The sequence below is a fragment of the Rhineura floridana genome, chromosome 7, assembly GCF_030035675.1.
Source record: "Rhineura floridana isolate rRhiFlo1 chromosome 7, rRhiFlo1.hap2, whole genome shotgun sequence".
NCBI lineage: Eukaryota > Metazoa > Chordata > Lepidosauria > Squamata > Rhineuridae > Rhineura > Rhineura floridana.
Window position 1 is genome coordinate 60,358,567 of NC_084486.1, and position 27,045 is coordinate 60,385,611.

The 27,045-nt window shown below is 44.5% G+C and overlaps 1 protein-coding gene across 3 annotated transcripts in view; it reads left to right on the forward strand.

The window, feature by feature from the left end:
• The window catches only part of C7H10orf90 (chromosome 7 C10orf90 homolog), a 188,908-nt gene that overhangs the window by 74,466 nt on the left and 87,397 nt on the right, over nucleotides 1-27,045 (forward strand). For all 3 annotated transcript variants that reach the window (XM_061634367.1, XM_061634365.1, XM_061634366.1), the window contains exon 3: nucleotides 11,515-12,631. In XM_061634367.1, the coding sequence (XP_061490351.1) occupies nucleotides 11,515-12,631 (1,117 nt within the window). The remainder of the gene's footprint in view (nucleotides 1-11,514; nucleotides 12,632-27,045) is intronic.

The window sequence follows — 27,045 nt, forward strand, 5'->3', positions numbered from 1 at the left end:
CACGAATGCTCGCACCAGAAGCATAACGTTGGGGTTTCTAGAGGACAGGGTGTTAATAACGTGCACTGTGGGGAGGTTGTCGCACCAAAAGTGGACTGAGAAATTACCCAACTTGTCGGGCCAGAGGTGTACGGCCACGACAATGGGGAAGAACTCCAAGAACGTCAGGTCTCTGGTCAGGCCAGCCAGTGTCCAGCCCTGCGGCCAGCTGCCGTGGCACCATGAGTCATGAAGAATGACCCCAAAACCGAAGGCACCCGAGGCATCGGAGTGAACCTGTAGCTCTGCCTCCAACAGGCGATCCCTTCTCCATAGGGAGACCCCATTAAATTCCCTCAAGAAGGTGGACCACACTGTCAGGTCAGCCCTAAGAGCAGCTGTCACCCGTGTGCGGTGGTAGGATCGTGATAGGCCAGCCATGGCATCATATACGCGCCGCAGGAAGGCACGGCCGGGCGCTACAACCCTGCAGGCAAAGTTCAGATGGCCTGCCAGCTGTTGGAGAGTGGCTAATGTCACCTTATTAGAACTGACCACCTCTGAGATCTTCTCCCTGAGGGCCCCCAACTTGTCATGAGCGAGCCTGCAGCATTGGGCCACTGTATCTATCTCGATGCCCAGAAACGTGATAGCGGTGGATGGGCCCTCAGTTTTCTCGGCCGCGAGGGGGACGCCCAGCTCCCCAGCCAGCCCCGCGAAATGTGCCATGAATGCCCTACAGGTGCCTGAGTCCGCAGGGCCCGCAAACAGGTAATCATCCAAATAGTGTACCACTGATTGCAAGCCTGCGCGCCTCTTGACTGCCCACTCCAAGAAGGAGCTGAAGCGCTCGAAAACAGAGCATGATATAGAGCAGCCCATAGGCAATGCCCTGTCCACGTAATATTCACCCTCAAAAGCCAAGCCCAACAGCTCGAAGTCCTATGGGTGGACCGGGAGGAGGCGGAAAGCAGACTTGATGTCACACTTTCCCATAAGGGCCCCAACCCCGCAGTCCCTGACCATTCGCACAGCACAGTCGAATGATGTGTAGCGGACTGAGCACAGCTCCGCTGGGATGAAGTCATTGACTGACTCACCCCGTGGAAAGGACAGGTGGTGTATCAGGCGAAATTCACCTGGTGCCCTCTTGGGGACGAGGCCCAATGGGGAAACTCTGAGTGACGGGATGGGTGGTGCAGCAAAGGGGCCCAAAACCCGGCCGGCTACTACTTCCTTCCTAATTTTTTCTCTCAGAACTGATTCCCTGCCTTCCACTGACTTAAGGTTGCGGGACATGAAAGGTCGCCTGGGACCCAAATAGGGGATCCGAAAACCCACTGTGAAGCCTTTGAGTAAAAACTGGGCATCTTGGACTAGGGGGTAAAGGTGGAGTAAGTGTTGGAGCTCGGCAATTTTAATTGGGCTGGGGCCCCTTTCCCTGAGCTGCGCCTGCAGCCCCCGTCTTCCTTGCGCCAGCCGAATCCCTGTTTCCACCCCTGAAGGGGCGGCCCCTGGGGCAGCTAGTGCAGGCGTGGGGGCCCCCACATATGGCACATTCATGTCTGAACCTGCACGGGCTCCGACCGCAAAGGCCACGTGAGCTGAACTCCCAGCAAAGCAGGCGAGGTTGAACCCCCTGCCCCGCAGGCCCGCGGGAAGCAGTTGCTGATGCCTGGCGCGCCAAGAGATGGCCGCTGTCCGCCCTATCACCTGCCATGGGTCTAGAATGTGCCATAAATTGCAGCCACAGGTCAGCCTCCTTTTTGTCCCAGGGGAGGGATGTATCAAAAGCCGCCCTCATACGGAACGCCTGGTCGTAGTCCAGCCATGCCGTCCCTTGAAACTCAGAGTAGCCCCGATATATGATATCAAGGTATTTGATCAGTACCGAGGCCCTATGAGGCTGCCTCTGTATTACCACCCTCATGTACGTAAGGAATGCAGGCAGCCAGTTAGACCAAGAGCGCTCTACCCGTCGGCGCTTGGGCCTATCGGGCTCTGCATGTTCCCCTTTATCCTTATCCTTCCCAACCGGCTCCCTGTACAAGAGCGAGAATAGGTCCACGTACTCTCCCCTCCATATTCTGTCCTTCGTAGCAGGCAGAAGATGAAAACCCAGTGGGGCAGACGTTTCCCCAAAAGGTATGGCCCCCTCTCTGACTGATCCCAGGGGGTCGGATATCTCTGCGGGGGGGTTGGCAGACAGGGCGGGCTGATGCCCTCCTTCCGTCGCCGTCCCAGCAGCGAGGTGCCAGACCTGCTCGCAGGCCTCCCTTAGGGGATGCTGCTGCTGTGGCGTAACCTCCCCCCCGCTGGCGGGAGTCCCTGCCTGCCCATATCCCTCGGTTACCGCTGGTGGGGAAAAGGGCCAGTAGGGGTACCCCCAGGGGGCCCAGCTCCACTGCCGCTGCCCTTGTTGTTGTGGCATGATAGAGGACTCACCCTGTGTGCTTTCCGCCGAAGGTCCTTGTGTGGGCTGCATTGTTGGTGCTGCTTGCAAGGTGGGAGTTGCGCCTGGCTCTATGCTGGGCGTCCTCGCCTCAGCCCTGGGCCCGGCCTCCAGCACATCCAGTTGTGCTAAGATGGAAGCAACAGCCCCTGCATCAGCACTGTTCACTGGCCGCTGCGTTTTCCCCCGAGACCGTTTGGGTGGTGGGTCCTTCTCCTTCCCTGTCACAGGTTGGTCCCAAGGTGCACTAGGATGGCCTGAGCCATGCTCTAGGGCTTCCAACCTGGCTAATATGGCCGCCCATGGTGGCCCCTCCCCACTCCTTGCCCCCTCCGCCGCTGGGGGTGGGCATCTCCCCCCTGCTTTGGGGGCCTTTCCTTTCCCTTTTGGCCCCCCTTGTCCTTTCTTGGGCGGCATACTAGAGGGAGATAGGGGCCCCGCTTACAAAACGACGTGATTTCAAAATGTTGTGAAGGGTCCCGCCTGCTTATTCTATACCTCCTCCCGGCACCCAATTATCCTGGAGGGGAGCCTAATTGCCCTGCATGTGGCAAGGATTGATGGTTGGGGCCGTGCCCCACCTACCCCCGCGTTAATTAAAATTAATAATTAAATTTAAAAGTTGCCGGCCAAAGGCCGCCTAGCCTGTGGTCCTCGCCGCTGCTGGATCCGATCCTGCGCTGCCGCCTCGTAGTGACTGCCCCAGGATCCTCGCCGCATAGGCCTTGGTGCCAGCCGCCGCTGCCTCCCTGTCTCTCAATGAGGCTGGGGGGGGCTCACCGCAGCCCAGCCACCCTGGCCTCAGGAAGCCTCCGGAGGCCCACGTGCGCCGGCAAAGGAGCCGCGCCGCGCCGAAGCTGCTGCTGCGGCTCCCGAAATTGCCGCCGAAAGGAGCAGCGCCGCGCCGAAGCTGCTGCTGCGGCTGCCGAGATTGCCGCCAAAAGGAGCCACGCCGCGCTGAAGCTGCCGCCGAAAGAAGCCGCGCCGAAGCTGCTGCTGCGGCTGCCGAGATTGCCGCCGAAATTTGAACTGGATGGCGGGAAGCAGGCGGGGCGGCCTTAAATAGCCTTCAGCCGCCCCGCCTCCCTGCCGCGTCACACGACGGCGCGCCAGCGCGCCGTGTGTGCACGCATCCCCCAAGATGGCGGCCTGGACATCGACAGCGGCCGCAAGCTCGTCCCTCTGCCCGGTAGGTCCCGGGCACGGAACGGGATTATGTAAACAAACCACTACTAGTGACTGGTGCATATTGAAATTATGTCAAATTTTTGGTGCTTTATTTTGTTTTTGTGTGTAGTCATTTTTGTTTTTATTTTTATTCTGGCTTAGGGGCTTCAAAAGTTGGAAGTGGCTTAGGCCTCTCTAGATCTCTAAGAGGGCCTGTTTGCCAGCAGTGTCCAGTGACTATGTCAGTGATCCACATGGGCACTGCTAGTCTATGTCTGCACAGTACACATATTCCTGCCTTTTGTTGTTGCCTTCTAACTTCGGCCCATAAGAGTATGGCACTCCACCCACTCACTGGCAGTGATGGCCACCTCACTGGTCATCACTGGATATTATTAGCATACAAAGGTAGCACTCAGAATGATTCTTATTAGTGTATAATGACATCATGCACACAGACATTTTGCAGAGTGGGTCACCTTCATGACCTGCTTGTAGGCAATGCATTAACCACCAGTTAAAAAGATATTTGGATCTGTGAACAAATGAGTAACAATACAGAAAGAACAAGTGGCAATTTACTGTTGCTTAACCTTACGTAAACAACCTTAATGATTCCACTTTCACAGCAAGACTATCAGAATTAAGTGAACTGCCCTTTATGACTTTGTGTGTTAGTTTTGTAGTTGAGAAAAATTGTTATAATAATCCTCTTGCTTAGAATCCTGTTTGCCTGAAAGTGGCCTCATTGTTGGGTTTTGTTTTGTTTTCTTGAACTTTGTTTTGTCATAATAGGATTTCTCATTTATGGTTACAATATAATAAATGCTACACAATAATAAAACAAGTGGTTGTGGGTGAGGCCCTTTACTCATGTCATGCGCAAAGACTGCATACACACAGCAAGATTTGTTTGCTTGCTTTTCAATCACCTCCCCCGCCCCTCAAAAAAAATCACTGCACTGCATCACTCTTAACTGCTGCATTGCATACTGTTTTTTAACAGAGAATTTTAACTTTGGGAGATTCTCTGGCATGAGCCCTGTTAAAATAAGTTTAGTTGCCATGGGACTTGCACTACTTAATTTCTTAGTGGATTATATGGGGCAAAGAGAAAGAACAAATGCAAAGGGACAATTAAAAGTGGAGGTGACATCATCTTTTTTACCAGACCTGTAGGACTGAAATGAGTTTTCATCCAAAACTCAGAATTCTCCTTAGCAAATTTTAAGGTTGACTCTTCACCTAATCTCCAAATGATCAAATATTCAGTGAGTGTTTTAATATCTGTTTTTAATGCCCAGTGCTATTTCATTCCAATGTTTGCTATTTGCATTTTGTATTTGACAGGACTAATGCAGTAGTGACTTTCAGACTTTTTACTTCCAAGGAAAAAATTCCTCCAGGGAAGAGTTTTTTTATTGACTTGTCTGCCAAATTACCCTTTTTCATAACTGCCAAAGAATTAGTAGCTGAACTAGATGATATGTTCAATCAGTGATCACATCTGTGTATCTTTAATTTTTTTAAAAAATAATAACAATTGTTGGGTGCCACAAGCAGGAACAAGGGATTAACTCTGCCTTTCCCCAACTCTATAGTTCAAACAAAAATCTTGTGCACAGGCCCAACGCCAGAGGGTGGCCAAGTTGGGCCCTGGCGAAGGCTCCTGTGGCCCAGAGGAGCCCCTGAAAGGCCCCTCCTTAGGGTGGGAGGGTGGTGCTCCCATTCCATGATCCTACTGTGGAGAGGGAGCTCCCAGGCACCCCCCCAATATAGACATTGCAGGCTTCAATAAGCCTGCCCATATGCCCCACCTACTGTTCCTGTCAACATGAATGTCGTGCATGCTGTGTGTGCACATGCCTGCCATCACTGAAGATAGCAACAGATGCTTCCCTAAGGGGCTGATGTCCACCCATGTGCCCCACCGCCATCTTGGATAATGGCAGGCATGCGCGCTATGCACACATGTCTTTCACACTACACAAGAAGTAAGTGGGGCACATGGGTGGACTTATAAGGTCTGTGCTGCCTGTATCAGGAGGATGTTGGGCTATGGCATCCAGGTCCAGAGCAGGGTGGTGCCCAAAGGCCCAGTCAGGCCTGGTGCCGGCCTTCCTCCCACAAAAAGCGAACTCTTAGAGTTAATGGCAGCATTTGCAAATTATTTTTGTTCAGAAAATGGTTCAAGGAGACAGGGTGAAACTCCCCCCCTCCCAACAGCTGCTATTAAAAAGAACGGTTCTTTATCTATGCAAATGTGACCATGCATTTAATGTATAATCTGAACATTCTCCTGTGGTTGTGCACTGTGGAAGATCAGTAGTGGTGACCAACCTGTCTCTGGGAAAGCTTGTCTGCCTTTCTTGTCTTCTTGCTGAGGAACAGTAAAGCCTGCCAAAACATGAACTGTCGAAAAAGATGCCAACAAGCCTAACCCTGTACTAGTTTTGAGACAAAAGTTCCACATTAAAAATGAGAATTTTAATTTTGAATTCAACATTTTTCACTCCAGATTTGCATAGTGATTTTATTTATTTATTTATTAGATTTCTATCCCGCCCTTCCTTCCAATAGGAGTCCAGGGCTCCTAAATAACATTTGAAGAAGTTATTCCCAAATGTTGAAGATTTGTGAGTTTCTGTTATGGTGCCTCTTTAAAGAAAGCCTGATGTGCTAAAATTAAGCAGGTGAAGCATTTAGCTCCATGGTTTTACGTACTAAATTTATACATGTAAGATTACTGTGAAAGGCAAAGGAGCAGGTCTCCTGCAAAGTGACAACTCTAATACATATTCACTAATAGGCAAAAAACCTTGCGGTTTAAGAAAGTACCTATAGCCCACAGATATTTCTATCAAACTTTAAAAAGCAGGGAAATTGGGCAGCTATAGTGAATGCACCAGGGGTGCAGGAGACCTGACCTCCTCTCTGAGATATTGTGCTGCCCTACAAATATGTCAAAATGCAAACACAATTTGGGTTGGTCTTTCACAGTCCAATCCACTTCCTGTGTAGCTTGGAAGAATTTGGTAACGTGCCTCTGAGCATATGGTGAGTAGTGGCAATACCTGCCATCTCCGGAGAATTATATTTTTGTATGTTTGTTGGTGTTCTTACTTTGCTTCTTTCCTGTGTTACTAATGTTTCTACAGAGAATCTAGTCTAGAAAATTTTATTTCCCTCGTTATTCATCCTAGAAATCTGCGTCAAATTTATTTTTATTAATTTCAAAGCCTTTTTATTGGTCAATGTCATATGATGGTGAAGACAGCCTTTTGTGTTTCAAATTGTTGGTTATGTTCTATTTGTCTTTTGAGTACATTAACAGTTGAATCTGAAACTGCAGTTTGATGTAAAATCAGACTGATTACAATAAGTTGCTACTTCACCAATGACTCTAGCTGTTGGAAAAAAAGAGGATGCATGTTTTCAGCCTGCTATGTTTAAACCACTTCATTTAAGGCAAGGTGAGCACTGTCAATTAAAAACATAGAGCACATCTAGAATTTTGCTAGAATATATTTCACTTCCCACTGTTTTATCTTGTGTGAATTGAAACACTCCTGAGATCCACTGGAGACTATTCTGCAGATGTTAGTGCCATTATTCCACAATTATGTTTGGAGTTATTTTAGTGTAAATTTTGCAAAGTGTTGCTGTACTTCACATATTCACAGAAGCAGAAACAAAAGAAAATGATTTCCTATAGGAAACTTCACTCAAATTGCAAAGCAAGTCAGACATATTTAAAGTGGCCATCTGAACTATATCAACTGTCTGAATAATGTTGTTTCCTCCCTGCTAAAACAAGATCAGCACTGCACATGTCTTGTTTCTATTATTTGGGTTGATTGCAAGTGTTGCCACCACTCATCATATGCTCAGAGGCACATGTTACCAAATTCTTCCAAGCTACACAGGAAGTGGATTGCACTGTGAAAGACCAACCTGAATTGTGTTTGCATTTTGACAAATTTGTAGGGCAGTACTATATCTCAGAGAGGAGGTCAGGTCTCTTGCTCCCCTGGTGCATTCACTAGAGCTGCCCAATTTCCCTGCTTTTTAAAGTTTGATAGAAATAGCTGTGGGCTATAGGTACATTCTTAAACCGCAAGGTTTTTTGCCTATTAGTGAATTTCCCTGCTTTTTAATCCTGGAAGTAAGAAATGGGATCCTGTGCAAGCTTGCTGAGAATGGATTGATCATTTGCATGCTTATTGAGTTCAGTGGGATTTACTCCCCTTCAGTCATGCTTAGGACAGGTGAAACTGACCACAGGGGATGGGGAGGGAAGGAGGAGGAAGAGGAGGAGGGAGGGGAGGAAAGGCAGAGGGGAGGACTGGGATGGAAGCAGACAGTAAGGGGAGGAGAAGGACAGGTTTGATCATTTGCATGTTTATTGAGTTCAGTGCGATTTACTCCCGTGCAGTCATGCTTAGAATACGTAAAACTGACTGGGGGGGAAGGAGGAAGGGAGGTCTGGAGTGGGCAGGGGAGGAGGAAGGAAGAGGGGGAGAAGGAAGGGAGAGAAGAGGGGAAGGAGGGGAAAAGCAGGTCTGATCATTTGCAAGTTTATTGAGTTCAGTGGGGTTTACTCCTATGCAATCATGGTTAGGATAGGAAAAACTGACCATGGGGGAGGAGGAGGTGGAGGTGGAAGTGGAAGGGGAAGGAGCGTATTCGAGGGGGACATAGGAAGGGGGAGGGGAGGGCAGTTTTGATCATTTGCATGCTTATAGAGTTCAATGGTATTTACTTCTGTGCAATCATGCTTAAGGTAGGTAAAACTGACCATGGGGAGGAGGAAGGGGAGAGGGAGGAGGGAATTGGAAGGGGATGGGGAGGGAGGGGCAAAGGAAGGGGGAAGGGAGGGGTTAGGAGGGAGGAGGGTGGGTGGGTTTGATCTAGGATTGCCAGGCTCAGGGTCTCAGAATGATTCTGTATCTTTAAGAGAAGAGAAAATTCAGCCAAGTACAGGTTTTCTTGCAACACTGTAATGGGAAAAACCACAAGGTGAAATTTTCCCTTCCCCCTGCACAACTTTTAAAGAGACAGAAGACCTCTTGGAGGCTGGGCCTGGCAACCCTAGTTTGATCATTTGCATACTTTTTGAGTTCAGTGGGATTTATTTCTGTGCAATCATGTTTGAAAATGGAAATGGACTGCTTTCAAGTCGACCGAACTTATGACGACCCTTTGAATAGGGTTTTCATGGTAAATGGTATTCAGAGGTAGTTTTACCATTGCCTTCCTCTGAGGCTGAGAGGCAGTGACTGGCTGAAGGTCACCCAGTGAGCTTCATGACTGTGTGGGGATTCGAACCCTGGTCTCACAGGTCCTAGTCCAACACTGACCCAGGGGAGGGGGAGGGGGGAGATTGGGTGGGTGGACATTGAGCAGAGGGAAAAGGCTTTCCTTTCCAAAAGGAAAACATTGTGAACAGTATCATTGCTTTTCACCGTTTCCCTCACCTTTTTATTCTACAGCAGGCACATGTAGCCTCCCACCCAAAGTTAAACCAAAGCTGTCCCTGGCCAGAGTTGCTAGGACATGCCCTGTTCTCCTTACAGACCTTCAATCAGAGTGGCTGACTGTTAAACCAGTCTGGCCACTGGAGCTCTGTCAGTGGAACAGGAGTCTCCTCTCAGCACCCTGCACAAACCACACTTCCCAGGATTCTCTGAGGGAAGCCATGACTGTCTCACATGAAATCAAAGTCTGGTGTGGGTGTGGCCCCCTGATTAGCCAAGCCCAGCAGCTGTGAGGCTTTTAGAACACTGACGGTTCTTACTGAGCATGCCCCACGTTATCATAGGGTTCCATGTAACATTTCTTAAATTAATTAAAAATCAGCCAGGCATTTTTTAAACTTTTAAACTTCAGAAGATGAAGGTCAGAGTATGGGGCAAGGTCAGTATTAGGATTACAGGTACTCTGTGAACATGGCTGATTTTTAATGAATTTCAAGAGATTATGAGAACTCAGAGAGAAAAAAGTCCAAAAGGGCTCTGGGGTTTTTTCCTCTCTTTTTAGACTTTGAGCTCTCAGTTCTATCTGACTGTTTTGTGTATCACCATGAAAATTGAGAGGGTTGTTAAGTGAGCATTTCTGAGTTCAGGACTATAAGTTTTGTAAGGTTTTGTTTTGAAATGAGCTTATGGGAAGCATCAGAATGGCATGGGGGTATTTTCAATTTAACATTGCGGAATGTGAAAAATCCACGCTGGCTATAGTATACAGCCACTCTCGTGGCTGTATAATATATCAGTAACTGTATGTTGGTATTGTATTTATATATGGGGAAATAACCTGGGGGAGAGGGAGATGGGGGCATGCTGCCAAGTCCCTCCCTTGCAGTGTTTCATCTTTATCCAGTCAGTAGCTGTCCAGAATCAGGGCTGAAAATCATGCAGGAGTCCTCCATGATTAGAGGAGGTTTCCTGCTTCAGACTTTTACCCTCAAACTCATGGAGAGCTATTAACTTGAGTAAAAATGACAAGGCAGAGGGAGTGCGCTTGGCGGTGCGCCTCCTCCTCACACATTTGTTTACACACAAGTAAACAGAACAACCAAATGGGGGCTAATGTAGGGCAAACATATTCAAGATAGAGTCCTCATATTAAAGTTGCTCCTTGAGCTACACAGATTGCTGTCAGATTGCTGTAGCAAAACAGTAAATGAATCCCAGCAATGTCTTTTCTTTCTTTCTTACTACATTTACTGTTATCTCTGCCCAAACTAGTCCAGAGCCGAGTAGCAAGGTTTTCTCTCTTTTTTTCCCTCCTGGGTTTTATGCATATAGATATCACTGTGCTGGGCAGCCTGCATAAAGGAAGAACTGATACAGCGTAAAATAAACACAGCTCACTATGCAGCATAGAGTGAAATAAAGACAATAATGAAATATTTCCTGATACAGACCCCAGTTTGTTTGTTTAAAAATCATTTATGATGCTTTTCAGCTGAGAAGGAATTATAGGATTGGGAGAGGGAGGGAGGAATTTGAAAACATAGGGCTGAAATCACTGCTGAATATAATTTTTTCTCCATCTAACTGATCAGTGTTGTTTTCCACTATTGGACAATTTGTATGCTGGTTGCTTACTAACAACTGTATATATAGAAAATAGTCTTAGGGTAACTGGACTTTAAAAGAAATCCTGTTTATGCCAAGAGAGATGGTGATTGTCAGAAAAAAGGCTATCACCTTTAAGAGGCGTTGGAACTATGTCACCTTGCTGTTGTTGTGCAGCCAAGGAATGTTGAGCAATTAGGAGCTGGTGAAATAAATGGTGCCCAAAATGACTATACATATATGTGCATGATATTTGTAGGAGGCAGAGTGGAAGAGTACCCCCTCCCCCCTGGTCATATTTGATGCTTTTGTACAACAGTGCTGACCCAACTCCCACATAAACACTCCACAGAAAATCACAGCCCACCTACGTAATTCATTTTGCAATGCATTTGGAGGCTGTCAGTGCTTAAAGTGCTTTAATATTCGAGCAGATCAGCATGAAAGCACAGTGTGGTGTAGGTTATAATCTGAAGTTGACAGTTGCTATTGGCACACACACTGTTAAACAAACACAGGGCCATATACCCAACTGAGCAAATCAATTAATCATTCAACTACTCTATGAATGTATAAATTGCACATGAAATTGGTCATGTTTTCATTCTTGTTCTTGCAGGCATTTCTGAGTTGGTTTTAGCCACATTTCTTTTAGAAACGGCCTCAAGTCAAACTGTAGAAAACAGAAACTGCAAAAAGTGGAGAAATGCAGGAAATATAACAAGAAGTCCCTTATAAAGCTATTAGATGTTATCACAAACTCCTTTTAGTTATCATTTTTCTATGTATGTGTACTGAAGAACACTTTAATTATCTGGATCTTTTCCTTTGCAGGAGTCTCTGCCATCACAAAACACAAAAATGATTTCATCTATACTCATTTCACAGATGATTGATGAGAATAAATCAGAAGAAAATAAGACTTCTTTCCCTATGCAGTCTGTAATCACCCAGTGTGATGCTTATCACATGAACCAATCTATGGCTAATCAAAGTTCAGTCAACGTTAATAGAGCATTCATATTGCTTCCCAGAAGATTAGGAATTCGTATATCTTCAGATGACAATTCATTTGGAACAGACTCCAATACCAAAGAGGAGACACAATGTCATAACCAGAAGAAAGGTTTTGCTTCCATCACAATCACTGCTAGACGAGTCATTCCACCTTCTCACAGTACGATGCAGGTGAATGTTTCCGACCCTCTTTGTTTGAAATGCCGAGGAAGGAAGCTGCTAATGAACACTGCTCCTGCTTCAAATGTGACTGGGCTAGATCAGCTCTGCAGACCTTTTCATGCTCAAGGATGTTGTCAAAATCGAAATGCCACTGAAATAAAGGTTTCTGAACCTTGTCCACAGCTGTGCAAGGAGCAATCTGACTGGATTTCTAGCACTGAAAACAAAGAGAACAGAATGATCCCTCCAGAAAACAGCCACAACAAACAAGCACCAATTTCCTTCACTTCGAGCATTCAACTCAGTATTTCCCAGCAGTGTCCAAATACAATATATTATGTAGACAAGTCTCTCTCGGTGCCTTTTGATCAACCTCAGGCTAAGAACCAAAAAATTCATAGGTCAGTAGTGTCTTTCAGTATAAATTGCAGTTCTCCCACTTTAACACCAGATGGAGCGGATGGTTTAGCTAATGGCGAGCTAATCACAGAAGTACTTAAGACAAAGTTCCCAGAGGATAGCAAAACTCGACTCAGAACAATATGGAATGCAGATCTCAAGGAGAACAACCTGGATAAAAAACAGACACTGGAAAAGGAATCGTTAGGGACTGAATATCTCTGGAATGGTACCTTTCCATCTGAAACTCTGCCAGATGTGGAGAGCCCTCAAGGACATGATAATTTAAAGCTAACAAAGAATAATGATGGAAATTCAAGCGACCATCACATTACATTGTCTCCTCACTTTTCTCACTGGACTTACAATGAAGGTGAGTAGGTTAAATAAACCTAGCCTTCTTAGATCAGATAGCCAGGACAGAATAAATCTACCATCCTTTTAACTGTGCTAGCAGCTAATTTCTTTAAATAGTGCCTCTCTAAAAAATAAACGTGATGACTGAGGGCTACTTCGTATGTTACGTTCATATATAGAATAGTGCTGGCTTGCCCCCAGTATTATTGAAGGGGGTACTACTCCTGAGGTTTACAGGTAGAAGTTTCAGCATAAAGTATAGCATTTATGTATGGCATCCATCTGTGTTAATCATGTATGTGTGGGATAGGTTCCCAAGACCGAAATATAGTGTATGAAACAGCCCTGAATAAAAACATAATTATCTAATTATGAAATTATGCAGGGAACAATAAGCATATTGTGTGGCCTAGTTCACAGACACAGTAGGGCAAACTATGGCTTACTGGGACAGAGGAGGTTCCTGGAGACTTGGAGAGGAGCTTTTAGCCACTTTCCATGGTCCTTTTTGCTCCTGCCCCACGCTGAGCTAAATAGCAGTGTAGTGGCAAATTCAGAAGTGCAGGGTCCCTTCATGTTAGTCACAGCCCCTACCCTCTTTGTTGCTGCTGAGTTGAGAATGAGATCCTTGTTAATGCCTTCTGCCACAACAGCAGACATCCCTAGGAGCCAATGAGCATGAAAGAGGAGAGTGTTAGCTACTGAGGATAGTCTTCTCAGTGGCTGACTCATCTCCTTTCACTCTGATTGGCTCCAATCAGCAGGAAAGTACAGGGGTGAGTGTTAGAAGACTTTTCTCAGTGGCTAACAAAAGCCCCTTTCATCCTGATTGGTTTGTAGGATGCTGGTGACATTGGGATTCTGCTCCCAAAAAAGTAAGCCGTCTAAGACCCCCTGAGACCCCGGACAACTATATCCCTGGAGCTAAACCAAGGTTTGGCTTAGCTTGTCCTCTGAAGCAGGACTTGTGGTTACCTACAGGTATCAGTTCAGATGACACACTAAACTGAACCTTGGCTTAGCTCAGCGCAGCAGCAAGAAGGACTGGGAGCAGTTTGGCTTACTGTGTCATGCAAACAGGTCACTGAGTGAAGATACTGAGCAAGCTTTGTTGAAATAAACACAGATAGTGCAGAATAGTGCTTGCTTGCCCCCAATAGTGAAGGATATCACTCCCCAAGTTTACAGCATAAAGTTCAGTTGATATATTTGCTCAGGTGAGATCTGCCTACCAAACTAAAAATGGGACAATAGGATGTTCATTTAATAACAAGAGAATGGTGAGCCCATAACCTGTATCGTTACCTAAAGTCTATAATGTTATTCCAGGGTATAGGCAGTCTTGACAGTGTTTTGCAAATATTTGTCAGAACATTTTAACAACATGGAAATGGGGTCCATGTTCAGGGTAGAAATATGGGATTCCCAGATCACTCAGAATCAAGGGCTGAAGCTCTCCTTTAGGCACCCAAGTTTTACACCAGCTCGTGCCTCCTATACTTTTTTGCCACCAGAAAAGCCAGCATTACATTTTGCTATGATTTTCTGTACTTACAGTACTAATGGTAAAAGATGGCTCTTCGTACAAAAAAAAAAGGGGGGAATGCAAAATAGATGAACTGCTTTGCAGTCCTTAGAAGATTGCAAAGCAATCCACAACATGCTTGTGAGACGGAATTCTAAGAAAATATACAGTGGGAGATGCCTCTTCATTTATGCAGCACTATCCTGTGTGTGTCTTCTTGGAAACCAGCCCCATTTGACTTCAGTGTGACTTACTCCTAGGTAAGTCACACTGAAGTCAAATGGGGATGGTTTCCTAGGTAGAGAGCCAGTGTGGTATGGTGGTTAAGGTGCTGGACTACGACCTGGGAGACCAGGGTTCGAATCCCCACACAGCCATGAAGCTCACTGGGTGATCTTGGGCCAGTCACTGCCTCTCAGCCTCAGAGGGAGGCAATGGTAACCACCTCTGAATACTGCTTACCATGAAAACCCTATTCATAGGGTCGCCATAAGTCGGGATCGACTTGAAGGCAGTCCATTTCCATTTCCCCCCCATTTTTACTCCTAGGTAACAATGTTATCCAATACATGTCTACTCAGAAGTAAGCTCCATTGGGTTCAATGGAACTTACTCCTGGGAAAGTGTGTATTGGATTGCAGCCTAAGTGTGTATATAAGCTTGCAGCCTTAATCATTCACTGTATAAAATTCCAGTAGCTATTGTGAAGTGCATGATTTAGAGTATGCAGCAATAGATGTAAAGAACAGTCTGCTGGAAGACATATAGAACATTCATAGAGAATTTAGGTAGGCATTTTCAGGAGAAGTCAAAGACATCCTTTGTGCAGAAAAAGTCAAAAGGCAACTCATGTTCCTTCCTTCCTGACCTGGAACTAGTCTGGGTCAGATGCTTAGTTGGCTTTGGGAACAGCATATTTACAGATCCCCCACAGTGGTCAGCGTCAGCTTGTTCTAGCCTACTATTCCTCTGTACAGATGCATGCTTGCACATGATGTCTATTTTAATAAAGTTGATACACTGTTGCTAGTATGAATCCTGGCTGCAATCCAACACAGATTGCTGAGTTTAGTTCTCAGCGGCTGCACCCTTTAGCCCCATAATGTTAAACATTAAGAAAAGCTGTGTGGCTGCAGAAGTGTTTCTTATATGTCACATGTACTATTTGCTATGTTTCAAAGAGTTTGTTTAAAAAGTCTTAAAATAATTCTGATCAGAGAGGTTGCAATTTCTTTAAAAAACAACTCACCATTTTCATGGAGTGAATTGAAGACAGCAGTTTTAATTCTTCAAGAAATGTTTGCTAGATGTAAAGATAGTTCAGTACTGGAACCATGTACATAAGGGAAGGTTGGAATCATCTGAATGGGATTTAAAAAACACAACCACTCAGTTTAACTATATTCAAGGATAATCAAGTCCTATGACTCCTCCATTAGAGACAATAGAATGAACGAGTTGACCTCCCATGGTGTCATCCTACCTTGAAATTGTATAAATTAAAAGTAACAGGTTCTGACATGTTGGTTGGCTTTCTTTTTAAGCTATGATAATAGAATATGCTTTTTAAAACATATGTTTTAAAGCCTTTTGTTTTTAAGATGTTTTAGAATGTTTTTAGTGTTTTTGTTTACCACTCTGGGCTCCTTCTAAGACGAAGGGGGGGAAATAAATTATTGTTATTATATCCTCCTTTGTTCTCTGGAGGGGGCTCTGTCTCAGTGGTAGAGCACATGCACTGCATACACAAGCACCCAGGTTCAGTCCCTGCATTGATATGAAAAGGATTTTAGGTAGCAGAGCTAGGAAAGATCTCTGCCAGAGAACCAAGAATGCTGCTACCAGTCAGAGTATATAAGCATATGGCTATTTGGACCATTGTTCTTGTGCATTATAAATCAGTATCATTTGCTCCCATTGTTATAAACAATACGCCCTAGTCCCTTTTAGGGTTCTAGTGGCTGAGGATTCGCTCCCAAATACTCACCCAATAGAGTTCAAGAACGAACAAAACAAGATGGAGGATAGAGTATATTTATTTCTAACACGTGCACGTGGAGAAGGGCCAAGCCAGTTCTGACAAACTCTGCTGTGCTGGCCTTTTTATAAGCTTTATTTTACTAATTATTCATGCATCAATTTCATCACATCTACATCATAACTACATCATTAATCCATGCCCATTTCCTCCTGGTAACCATATTAGGAGATTGTTTTTCACACTTGTTATGTTCATATTGACCTTGTACATGTGCAACATAGTTTGCAACATAGTCTGATACTTTCTTCGACACAGGTGCATTTGCAACTAAAAGCCTGTGAGAATACAGTTATCTATTTTGCAGACACAGCTTTAAACAAACAATGGTTCTGCAATTCAGCAAACTAGCATTTCTCTTTACACACACACAAGTAAATTAACCGTCAGCATTTTAGCACAAGCAATGTGATTCTCAATTCATTTCTACTATGAATTCAAAACAGGCAAAACAGGCCCAATGCTCCTTTTTACTTTGACTATGCAAAGAAAGCTTAATTGAACAAAATACATTATTAATTTAAACAGTCAAACAAACAGAATTCAGTGTCACAATTCCCCCCTTAGAAGCTTTTTGATATTTATATCATATAGCTTCTTCATTCTGAATCACTTGTTGATACATAATTCTGCCATGCATTTGCATATTACTTTTAGTTACTGCATTATCTATTATGTTGCGAATACCATTCATAATTACAGGCATTAGGCAAGGTAAAAGCATACATCCCATTAAAATCAGAAGAACCAATACAATCATTGTCTTCATTCCTCCAAACCAATTGAACCAACTTCCCCAAGCTCCAAGATATATTCCTTTCCAAGTTTGTACTGGGACATAAGCAAGCTTTTTGATTTTATTAGCAATGTCTTTTACTATATTGCCGTTGTCATCAATTTTCACACAACATTCTGTCAAATTAAGGAGTCCGCAGACACCTCCTTCTTTAGCTAACAAATAATCCAAGGCCAATCGGTTTTGGAGTATTGCTTCTCTCATTTCAGTTGATTGATCAGCAAGCAAGGTTAAAGCTTTAGCTGTTTGATTGGTTATTATCTCTATTACCGCCTGAAGTCTAATAAGGCGATTCAAAATGTATATTGGGCCGCGGTAACCCGCTGAACCATCTTGTGCCCATGAAGCAGGATCATAATGTTCAATGATCCTTTCTGGAGGCCAAATATCTCTCCAACCATTGTCTTGGCCTTTTGTTAAAGATCAAGTGCCCTTTTCTTTCTTTCAGACTGTTCTCCATCAAACACTGGGACTAAAGGATTTAGACTTCCACCTTTTATAGTATACATTGGCTGTATTATTCCAACATAACAAATGCCAGTCCAATTCAAGGGGTGAATTGCATAAGCTTTACTCCCACAAATCCAATAGTGTCCTTTTAATACAGGCATAGTAGTATTGTGTAGAATTGGAGAATTTTTATTATAAGGAATATAATATGTATCCTTTGCACCAAGAGGGCCTGTGACAATGCGGTATCCTTGTCCCAAAACAAAATTACACTTCCATAATTGGGATTCATTTCTGTATGTACATCTAGTATCATTATTAGTTTGGTTCCATACTGTCCAATAATTCTGAAATCCCATAATAACAGTTCCATTAAGGTGTTTCCATAACCAACCTTGATCTTTTAAGACTGTAGGAATCGTTAGATTCCTTTCTTGGCACTCATTCAATTGAATATCTGTGTAAGGATCCGAACATTTAGACCTACATGAACTCCGATTGCGTGCATCAGGAATACATGAACACCATGTTCCATTTTCAAGTTGGACATGTGTGTTATTCCATCGGGAAGCAAATTTAGTACAGTTTGTAACTGGACAATTACCAATGGAACAATACTCTCGCCATCCCAATGTCCAATTACATTTACTGGCTCCAACATATTTGCCTCTCGAAATATTTTGTTGGAGACAATATTTGCCCAAACTTGATTTGTACAACTCCCATTCATGTGGCTCTGTCCAAGTGCTTAGATTAACATGTACTTCACTTTTGTTACTTAAAAGCCAATAGGGTGCAAGGGGAAATCCTATCCATGGCCATTTTAAAAATCCTTTTGGACTTCCACAGATCCAACAATTTGTAAGGTTAAACCCTTTGGCTACCTCTTGAGCGAGTTCAACAAACACATTTTCCCTTTTTTCCTTCTGGAATGAGCTTCTTTGACCTCTACATATTCCCGTTTCTTGAGTGGAAAAAGGAGTTGGGAGGCAGATATATACCACAAATAAAGAAGTGAGACACAAAATAGTACCAAGGATAGGCTTAAAGCCCAGAGAATTAATATCTGCTGAGTTTCTTCCCATTTTAACATGAGATACAACTTAGGCCACAAATCTAATACCACTGTTTGGAATTCTGTGATTCACCCAAGTCCGAACCACTGTATGCCACTGATATGGCCTATCAAGGCGTGAACCAAGTAAAGGTGGTCGTTTCTGAATTACTACTACAGGAACTCGAAGATACCTTTGATAGTTCCTTTCATTTCTTGCAGCTATTATTGCAATTAATGGGGAAGGTGGAACACTTCCTCCCATTGACTTGTCAAAGATTTCGATTTCAATCTGCCCTTCTATTGCAAAGATTCAGTTCTCTAATTACCAGGATATGCTTTCAGTACTACCACCTTCCTGCCCAATCCGCCCTTGGCGAAAAATGTGGTTGTTGAAAATGCAAAAAGGTGTACGTAACCATACTCCACTGCTGATATTCTCCAAATTCCCCGATAATCACTCAAGCATATTTTACTGTGACTGACACTTTTGATCCGGCCCCATGGGGCAACTGTACTGGTGAAACTATAATCCGAAAAGGGAGAGGAGGACTAGATCCCCCCATCTACCACCTCAGATGTACAGTCCTGAGATCAATATCGGGTGGAAGGACAGAATTCAGAAAGGTTCGAGCAATAGTATGTAAATGTTGTTTTCTTTCCTTGGTACACGTGTCTACAATTTGGACTACTGTTATTGGAACCTTCCTCCTAGGGTCTCCTGGTACTTGTATACTAGTAGGCTGGATGGGAAAAGGTTTCCGTGAACCGCCCATACAATCTCAGTCTTTCTGTTTCTTCAACTTAAGCTTCAGGTTGAAACCCGGCACGGTTTCCGATAACCACTTTTCTTCAGGCGTCTGATCCTTCACCTCTCCAGGTGGGGAGTCCTTGGCTACTCCCTTCTCTGGTTCCTGGGTAATTGTAGGTTCTGCTTTCTTTATCCTACTGGCATGGATCCACCGCTTATGGCCTACGAGCTTCACGGCCGACTCTGTAATCAAAATGATCTGCTCCGGTGGTTCCCACGTGGGCTGCAAAGGCTCTTGCTTCCACTTCCGAACTCGTACCCAATCTCCTGGTTGGTATTGGTGGATAGCCACATCCAAGGGTAACCTCTGAAACTCACGATTGTGCCTGTGAATAGAAGACAAAACACCCTGCAAGGCAGTAACATATTCCAATAACTGTCTATTCCCCAATTCCCCATTAATTTCTGTCTGGGGCCCAGGCTCAATGGGAGGTCTGCCAAACAGTGACTCAAAAGGAGTCAATTTTGTTTTTCCCCTTGGAGTATTTCTCATGATGGTTAAAGCCAGTGGCAATGCTGTTATCCAATTCAATTTAGTCTCTTGACAAAGTTTAGTCAACAAAGTCTTAACCGTCCGGTTAGCACATTCAACTTGACCGGATGATTGTGGTCTCCATGGGGTATGGAGGTTCCACTTGAATCCTAAGGCCGCACTTATAGCACAAATTATTTTACTCACAAAATGTGGGCCTTGGTCTGACTCAAATGTCTCTGGCATAGAATATCTTGGAAAGATTTCCTTCAGCAGTATCTTTGCTACTGTAATTGCTGTTGCTGTTCGCGTGGGAAAGGCCTCTATCCATCCTGTCAATTGATCTATTACAACTAGCAGGTACTTATACCCTGCACATCTTGGCAATTCTGCAAAGGCTATTTGTAATCGCTGGAAAGGATAGTAGGCCCATGGTCTTCCTCCCATTGCTGATGGTGGTTTTGGGGCAGGATTTGTCGCTGCGCAGATAGTACATCCATACACTGCTCGCTTTGTTTCTTCATACAATCCTGGTGCAACTATTTGTCTAATTAAAAGATCCCCTAAAGCGTTGCCTCCAAGATGAGTCTGTTTATGAGTCTCTAATACAAGAGCTCGAAGCACTGCCTTTGGGACAAAAATTAATCCTGTAGGTAATTGCCACCAACCATTGGATAACTTCTGAGCCCCATACTGTATTGCAGCATCCTCTTCCTTCTTAGAATATTGAGGAATCAACTCTCTCCATGGGATCATGATGCTCATTAAATTCTTCTCCAACAGCTGTCCACTCAATGCTGCTTCCTTTGCTGCCTCATCTGCTTGATGATTCCCCTTTCGCCTAGCTGAATCTGATTCTTTTCCATGGGCTTTCACATGAATAACAGCTATCTTTTTTGGCAATTGAACACATTCCAAAAATTCCTTTATCATCTGTTGATGCTCAATTCTGTGACCATCACTTTTAATAAAGCCTCTTTCCTTCCACAACATAGCGAAGGCATGTGCAGTTTGGAATACATACTTAGAATCAGTGTATATATTCCCTTCTTGTTGATTCAATTCTTTCAGAGCCTCTATGGCTGCGGCCAATTCCGCCATCTGGGCTGAATAGGTAGGTGGCAATTTAACACTCTTTATAGGCTTCAGGTCCTCACACACAGCGCAGCCTGCATACCAGTGTCCATCTATTACCTTCGAACTTCCATCCACATATAAATGTCGTCCTGCTATTGGCTGATCAGTCAAATCTATCCGAGGTTTCAATGAACATTCTAATGTCTGGATACAATCATGTATTAATTCTCCCGGTTGGGGCAGTAGTGTTGCTGGATTCAAGGTATTACAAGCTTTCAGATGTAAGCCTTGTCGTCCTAGCAGCTGCTGTTCATACTGGGTAAGCCTACTTGGGCTAAGGACCTTAGCTGCCTTCTCTCCCAGGATCCTTTTCAAATCATGAGGTCCTAGTACTTCTACCGGGGCTCCCATCATGATCTTTTCAGCTTTCTTTAAAAGAATTCCTGTAGCTGCCACAATTCGCAGACATGCTGGCCATCCTCTTGCTACAGGATCCAATTGAGACGAGTAGTAACCCACTGGTAGATGGTCAGGGCCCCACTGCTGTGTCAAAACTCCACTCGCAGTTCCCTTGTTTTCGGAAACATAAAGTCTATATGGTTTAAGCCCATCTGGTAAGGCTAAAGCTGGTGCTTTCTGCAAAGCTTGTTTGATATCTTCAAAAGCTTGGTGACATTCTTTAGTCCATTTCCAATCTATTTCCTTCTTCAATAACTCATACAAAGGAGTGGCATAGCTACTGTAGTTTGGTATCCATTGTCGACAGAAGCCAGCCAAACCCAAGAATGATCGTAGCTCCCTAACATTTGTTGGTGGTAGTAAACCACAAATCGCTGTCCGCCTTTCAGTTGATAACATTCGTCCCTCCTGTGATAGTTGGTATCCTAGGTACGTTACTTGCTTCTGGTTCCATTGTACCTTATCCTTGGACACTCGGTATCCACAGGCATGCAAATGATTCAATAGGCTCACAGCGTCTTATTCATTGCTCCTCTTATCTGGGCTACAGATCAAAAGATCATCCACATAGACCAGCAATGCTGACTTTGGTTGTCGTTGATACCATGGTCCTAAATCTTTCTGTAATGCCTTAGTAAATTCAGATGGGGAGCTGATAAATCCTTGAGGTAATACGGACCAGGTTAGTTGACATTGTCGATGGTCAACTGGGTCTTCCCATTGGAATGCAAAAAGATCTTGACTATCTTCATGAAGGGGTACTGAAAAGAATGCATCTTTTAAATAAATCACAGTAAATCGGGTAGTATCGCCAGGTACATGAGCCAACAGAGTATGTGGGTTTGGCACTACTGGAACATCTTCTAAAACTTTTTCATTGATAGTTCGCAAGTCTTGCACCATCCTATACTGTCCTGGGCGGCCTTCCTTGGGAACTCCAAATATGGGGGTATTATGAGGACTAGTAGTTTGATGTAACCATTGATAATGGATAAAGTCCGTTACTAATTCCTTCAGACTCAGGCGTACTTCTAGCTTCAAAGGAAATTGGCGTACTGGGGTTGGGCCTACCCCAGGCTTCAATCTGACCTTCACTGGTTCAGCATTGACCGCACGAGCAGGATTATTCTTTCTGGCCCAAATATCAGGATGGATTCCCTCTGGAGACTCCCACTGTTGTTTCTCTTTAACTTCTGGCTCCCCCCTTAGGATCATTTGGAAAGTGCATTCTTGTTGCTTTGGTATCTTCACTTCCAAAGTCTTTCCTCTAAATATTATTTGGGCTTGAAGTTTTGCTAGAAGATCTCTTCCAAATATTGCAATGGGGCAGCCATCCAAAACCAAAAACTGATGTGTAAAATATTGTTTATCTTCTATCCCTGGAAGGTGTACCTGTATGGGCTGAGACAAAGGGACCCGACGACGTTGTCCTTCTATTCCCATTACATCTTTGGTTTCTTTAGTGAGGGTCAAGGGTAGACGGGACATTGCTCGTGGAACCATAGAGAAGGCCGCTCCTGTATCTACTAGCCCTTGGACCGCCAAATTATTCAGGGTAAGACACACATATGGTTCTTCCCGCGAGCCACCCTCATATCCCGTCTATCTTCATTCTGATTCCTCCTGTTCCCCTTTGGCAGCCATCATCCGCTCATAGGGTGGATTTGGATCAAGTGGGCCTCCCCGTCCATCTTGGCGAGGTCTAGGTACCTCCTTATTTCTGCAGTCTTTTGCCCAATGGCCCTTTTTTAAACACTTCGCACACTGGTCCTTCTCCAATCTCCTCCGTGGCCCTCTTGCCTTATCTGTTTGGTTTACGCTAACCACTGCCGCAATCAAATCGCACTGCTTTTCAAGCATGCTACATTGCTTTTTCATCAACTTTTCTCCTTCCTTCTTACTTAGTTCATCTCTATTCACATAAACCTTAAACGCAATGTCCATTATTTGTCCCAGTCTCATACCCATCACCCCTTCCACCTTCTGCAACTTCTTCCGAATATCTGAAGAACTTTGGCCAATAAACAAGGAAATTAGAAGCCGTTGATTTTCATCCGCCTCTGGATTAAGAGTGGTAAATCTTCGCATGGCTGTGGTAAGGCGATTAAGAAAAGAAGAGGGAGTTTCCTCTTTCTCTTGATGGATTTCATATCTCTTTGCCACATTCATTGGCTTAGGGATGGCATGTTTAAGTCCATGTAAAATTAATCTTTTATATCTAGTAATCTCAGGGGCTCCTATTCCTGGGGTTTGAATCCATCTACGAGGTTCTTGTATCGGTAAAACATGTACTGGGGCTAAACCAGGTGCATTGCCACCTTGTCTCTGCTCTTCCAATGCAAGAGCCGTGGCCTGAGAAAGTACTAATGACTTTTCTTCTGAACTGAGAAGGGTATTCATCAATGTCTGAATATCAGCCCAAGTAGGGTGGTGGCTAGCAAAAATAGTCTCCCATAATTGGCAATGTTTATCTTGGTCTTCTCTCAGGCCTGGCATCTGATTTTTCCAATTATATAAATCAGAGGTGGTAAAGGGCACATGCACATAAGCAACTTGTCCCTGGCCATCCAACATCTCTCGCATTGGTGCCATAAGGTGAGAGGCATCGGCCAAAATATCTTCTGATACAAGACTATTTCTGCCTTCATCTCTACTTATGGGAGTGGAGCTATATGTGCGCCCACTCCGCAAAGTATGTCCATCCATTCTTTGATTCTCCCTCCTAACTTCCTCAATCATCTGGAGACGTGGGTCAATCATTTGGGGTGAAGCTCCTAAATTCTGGCTTTGTCGCACAGAATAAGCATAACAATCCAAAATATCATATTCTTGTCTTATCTGCCTTAAAGATTGACTCAAATCCTGGAACGTCACTGCAGTTCCAGACGAAGTTCCAGCAATAGGTGATTGACTTAAATCTTGTTCCATTGCTGTACTTCCAGAAGAAGGGGTTCCAAAACTAGTGGACTGGGTCTGCAGAACAATAGACTGTTGATACGTTGGGGGCTGTACTTGAACTGATGGCACAGCCTGAACTGATGATTCAGCCTGAGGTTGGGTAGGTGGCCCAATTTGGGCTGGTGGCAATTGGACCGCCTGTGGTGGCTGAATTCCCTGTGGTGACACTGGTAATACTGGTGGTGCTGGCAAAGGAATGGCCGGAGGTGGGGCCGTAGGCGAAACCAGCCATTCTTCTTCTTCTGCCTGAAGAACTGGAGGTTTTATTTCCAATTTCTTTCCCTTATTAATTTGGCATTGAGCCAAAGCCATTTCCAGCGCACACTCTGAAGGTGGGTCTAGGCAGATGATTCTCCACACCCTAGCATACCACCACGATGTTAACTCGTCTGGCAGCATGTCAAAAAGGGTGGCTTCCAACTGCCGAGCCCTTGTAATATTAAACATTCCTCCCAGTGGCCAATCAATACCCAGCTCCACCCATGCTTCATTACAAAACATTGACAACTGCTCTTCATTCGGGACCGGCCCTCCAGAAGAGACAACACTTTTCTTAAACTCAGAGAAATTTTGCAAAATACATTCAAGGGGGGTCATTTTCCAATCGCCCTTTTTCTTCTGACTCTTTCCAAACCCTTTCTTAACTTTCCTCTGTTCTGTCCTCTCCATCTTGTCCTGTTTTGAAGCACCCTGCCCCATGTTCCCTGTCCAGTCCTATCTGCCCTTTGCAGATGACGTATGACTTTTGGGGGTAGCCTCTCCATCTACCAGGGGGGATGTCTAAGACGGAACAACGGGCAAATGACGTACAACACTCGCTTCCCGGTTTTCGCGGCCCTTCTCGCGAAGGTAGGGAAACGCGCTACTCACGGTCCTCACTCGCTTCAGGGTAAACCGCTGCGGATAAGCCCTGTCTCATGCACACACTTTCACACACCACTCTCTTCACACTTAAGCCCAGTGGGCTCTTACCCCTTTCGAAGAGACGTTGGAACGTTGAAACCCCCTGCTCTTCTCCAATCCTCTCCAACCTTGTTTCGATTTAAAAGGGAGTCATCATGGCAATACCTCGTCGCCCCAATCCGCTCCCACAGGCTTGGGCAGGCTGAATATAGCCTGGAGTGCTCTTCCCAACCCCCTGCAGGGACCACGTCCAAGGCAAAGAGGAATGCCAACAAGATGATTTCCCTAGGGAGTAACGCCAAATTGTTATAAACAATACGCCCTAGTCCCTTTTAGGGTTCTAGTGGCTGAGGATTCGCTCCCAAATACTCACCCAATAGAGTTCAAGAACGAACAAAACAAGATGGAGGATAGAGTATATTTATTTCTAACACGTGCACGTGGAGAAGGGCCAAGCCAGTTCTGACAAACTCTGCTGTGCTGGCCTTTTTATAAACTTTATTTTACTAATTATTCATGCATCGATTTCATCACATCTACATCATAACTACATCATTAATCCATGCCCATTTCCTCCTGGTAACCATATTAGGAGATTGTTTTTCACACTTGTTATGTTCATATTGACCTTGTACATGTGCAACATAGTTTGCAACATAGTCTGATACTTTCTTCGACACAGGTGCATTTGCAACTAAAAGCCTGTGAGAATACAGTTATCTATTTTGCAGACACAGCTTTAAACAAACAATGGTTCTGCAATTCAGCAAACTAGCATTTCTCTTTATACACACACAAGTAAATTAACCGTCAGCATTTTAGCACAAGCAATGTGATTCTCAATTCATTTCTACTATGAATTCAAAACAGGCAAAACAGGCCTAATGCTCCTTTTTACTTTGACTATGCAAAGAAAGCTTAATTGAACAAAATACATTATTAATTTAAACAGTCAAACAAACAGAATTCAGTGTCACACCATGATATAAAGTGTGAATGTGCCTGTTGAGAGGTTCCTATCCAGTAACAAGATTTTTTTATCACCTTATCGCATTCTTCCTGGTTTGAACATTATAAATAGAGCTAATTAATAACGACTCAAGAGGTCATAGCCTTTCTTGTTGAGATAAAAAAATTAATGAGTAGTCAATTACCTGTCAGCTGTTTAGCAGTGACAAATTGTAGGAAATGAGTAATATTCATGAGCCTTCATTAGAATTGTTGTTGACAAGGGTGTAGTTGTCCAGGGACATGGGGGGGGTGTAGACCCGTTACTTTTTTGGGAGCAGGGTCCCAGCCAGGTCCCTATGTATGAGCCAAAGCCAATCAGCATGAAAAGGGAGTGTGTTAGCTACTGTGAAGAGTCCTTGACCTTTCATGTTGAATGGAGCAAATCAGAATGAAAGGAGGTGAGCCAGCCACTGAGAAGACTGTTCTCAATAGCTAATACACAGCCTCTCCTTTCATGCTGATTGGCTCGCGAGATGACAGGGAGAGCAAGGGAGATGAGAGAATGGGGAAAAGGGACATAGGTGTGAGGGGTGTGTGGCATGATTATCATGAAGGGACCCTGCACTTCTGAATTTGCCACTACACTACTGGTTGTTGAATTATACCTTCAAATGAGACATGGGAAAGAACTGTTAGGTCATCCAATCCAATCTGCATATCAAGTGCTGCATGGCTGTGCAGTTTGATAACATGGAGCAATGCAGACCTGATATTAAGTGTGAGAAACAAATGCCTTCCTGCTTTATAATAGAACATGATGTGCCCCCTCCAAAATAAGCAACACAGGCCATTTCACATATTGTTGATGCATTTGACACTCCTAGGGGGGAAATTATGTGAAACATAGAAAGTGGGTGCTAATTAGTTAAGGATAAG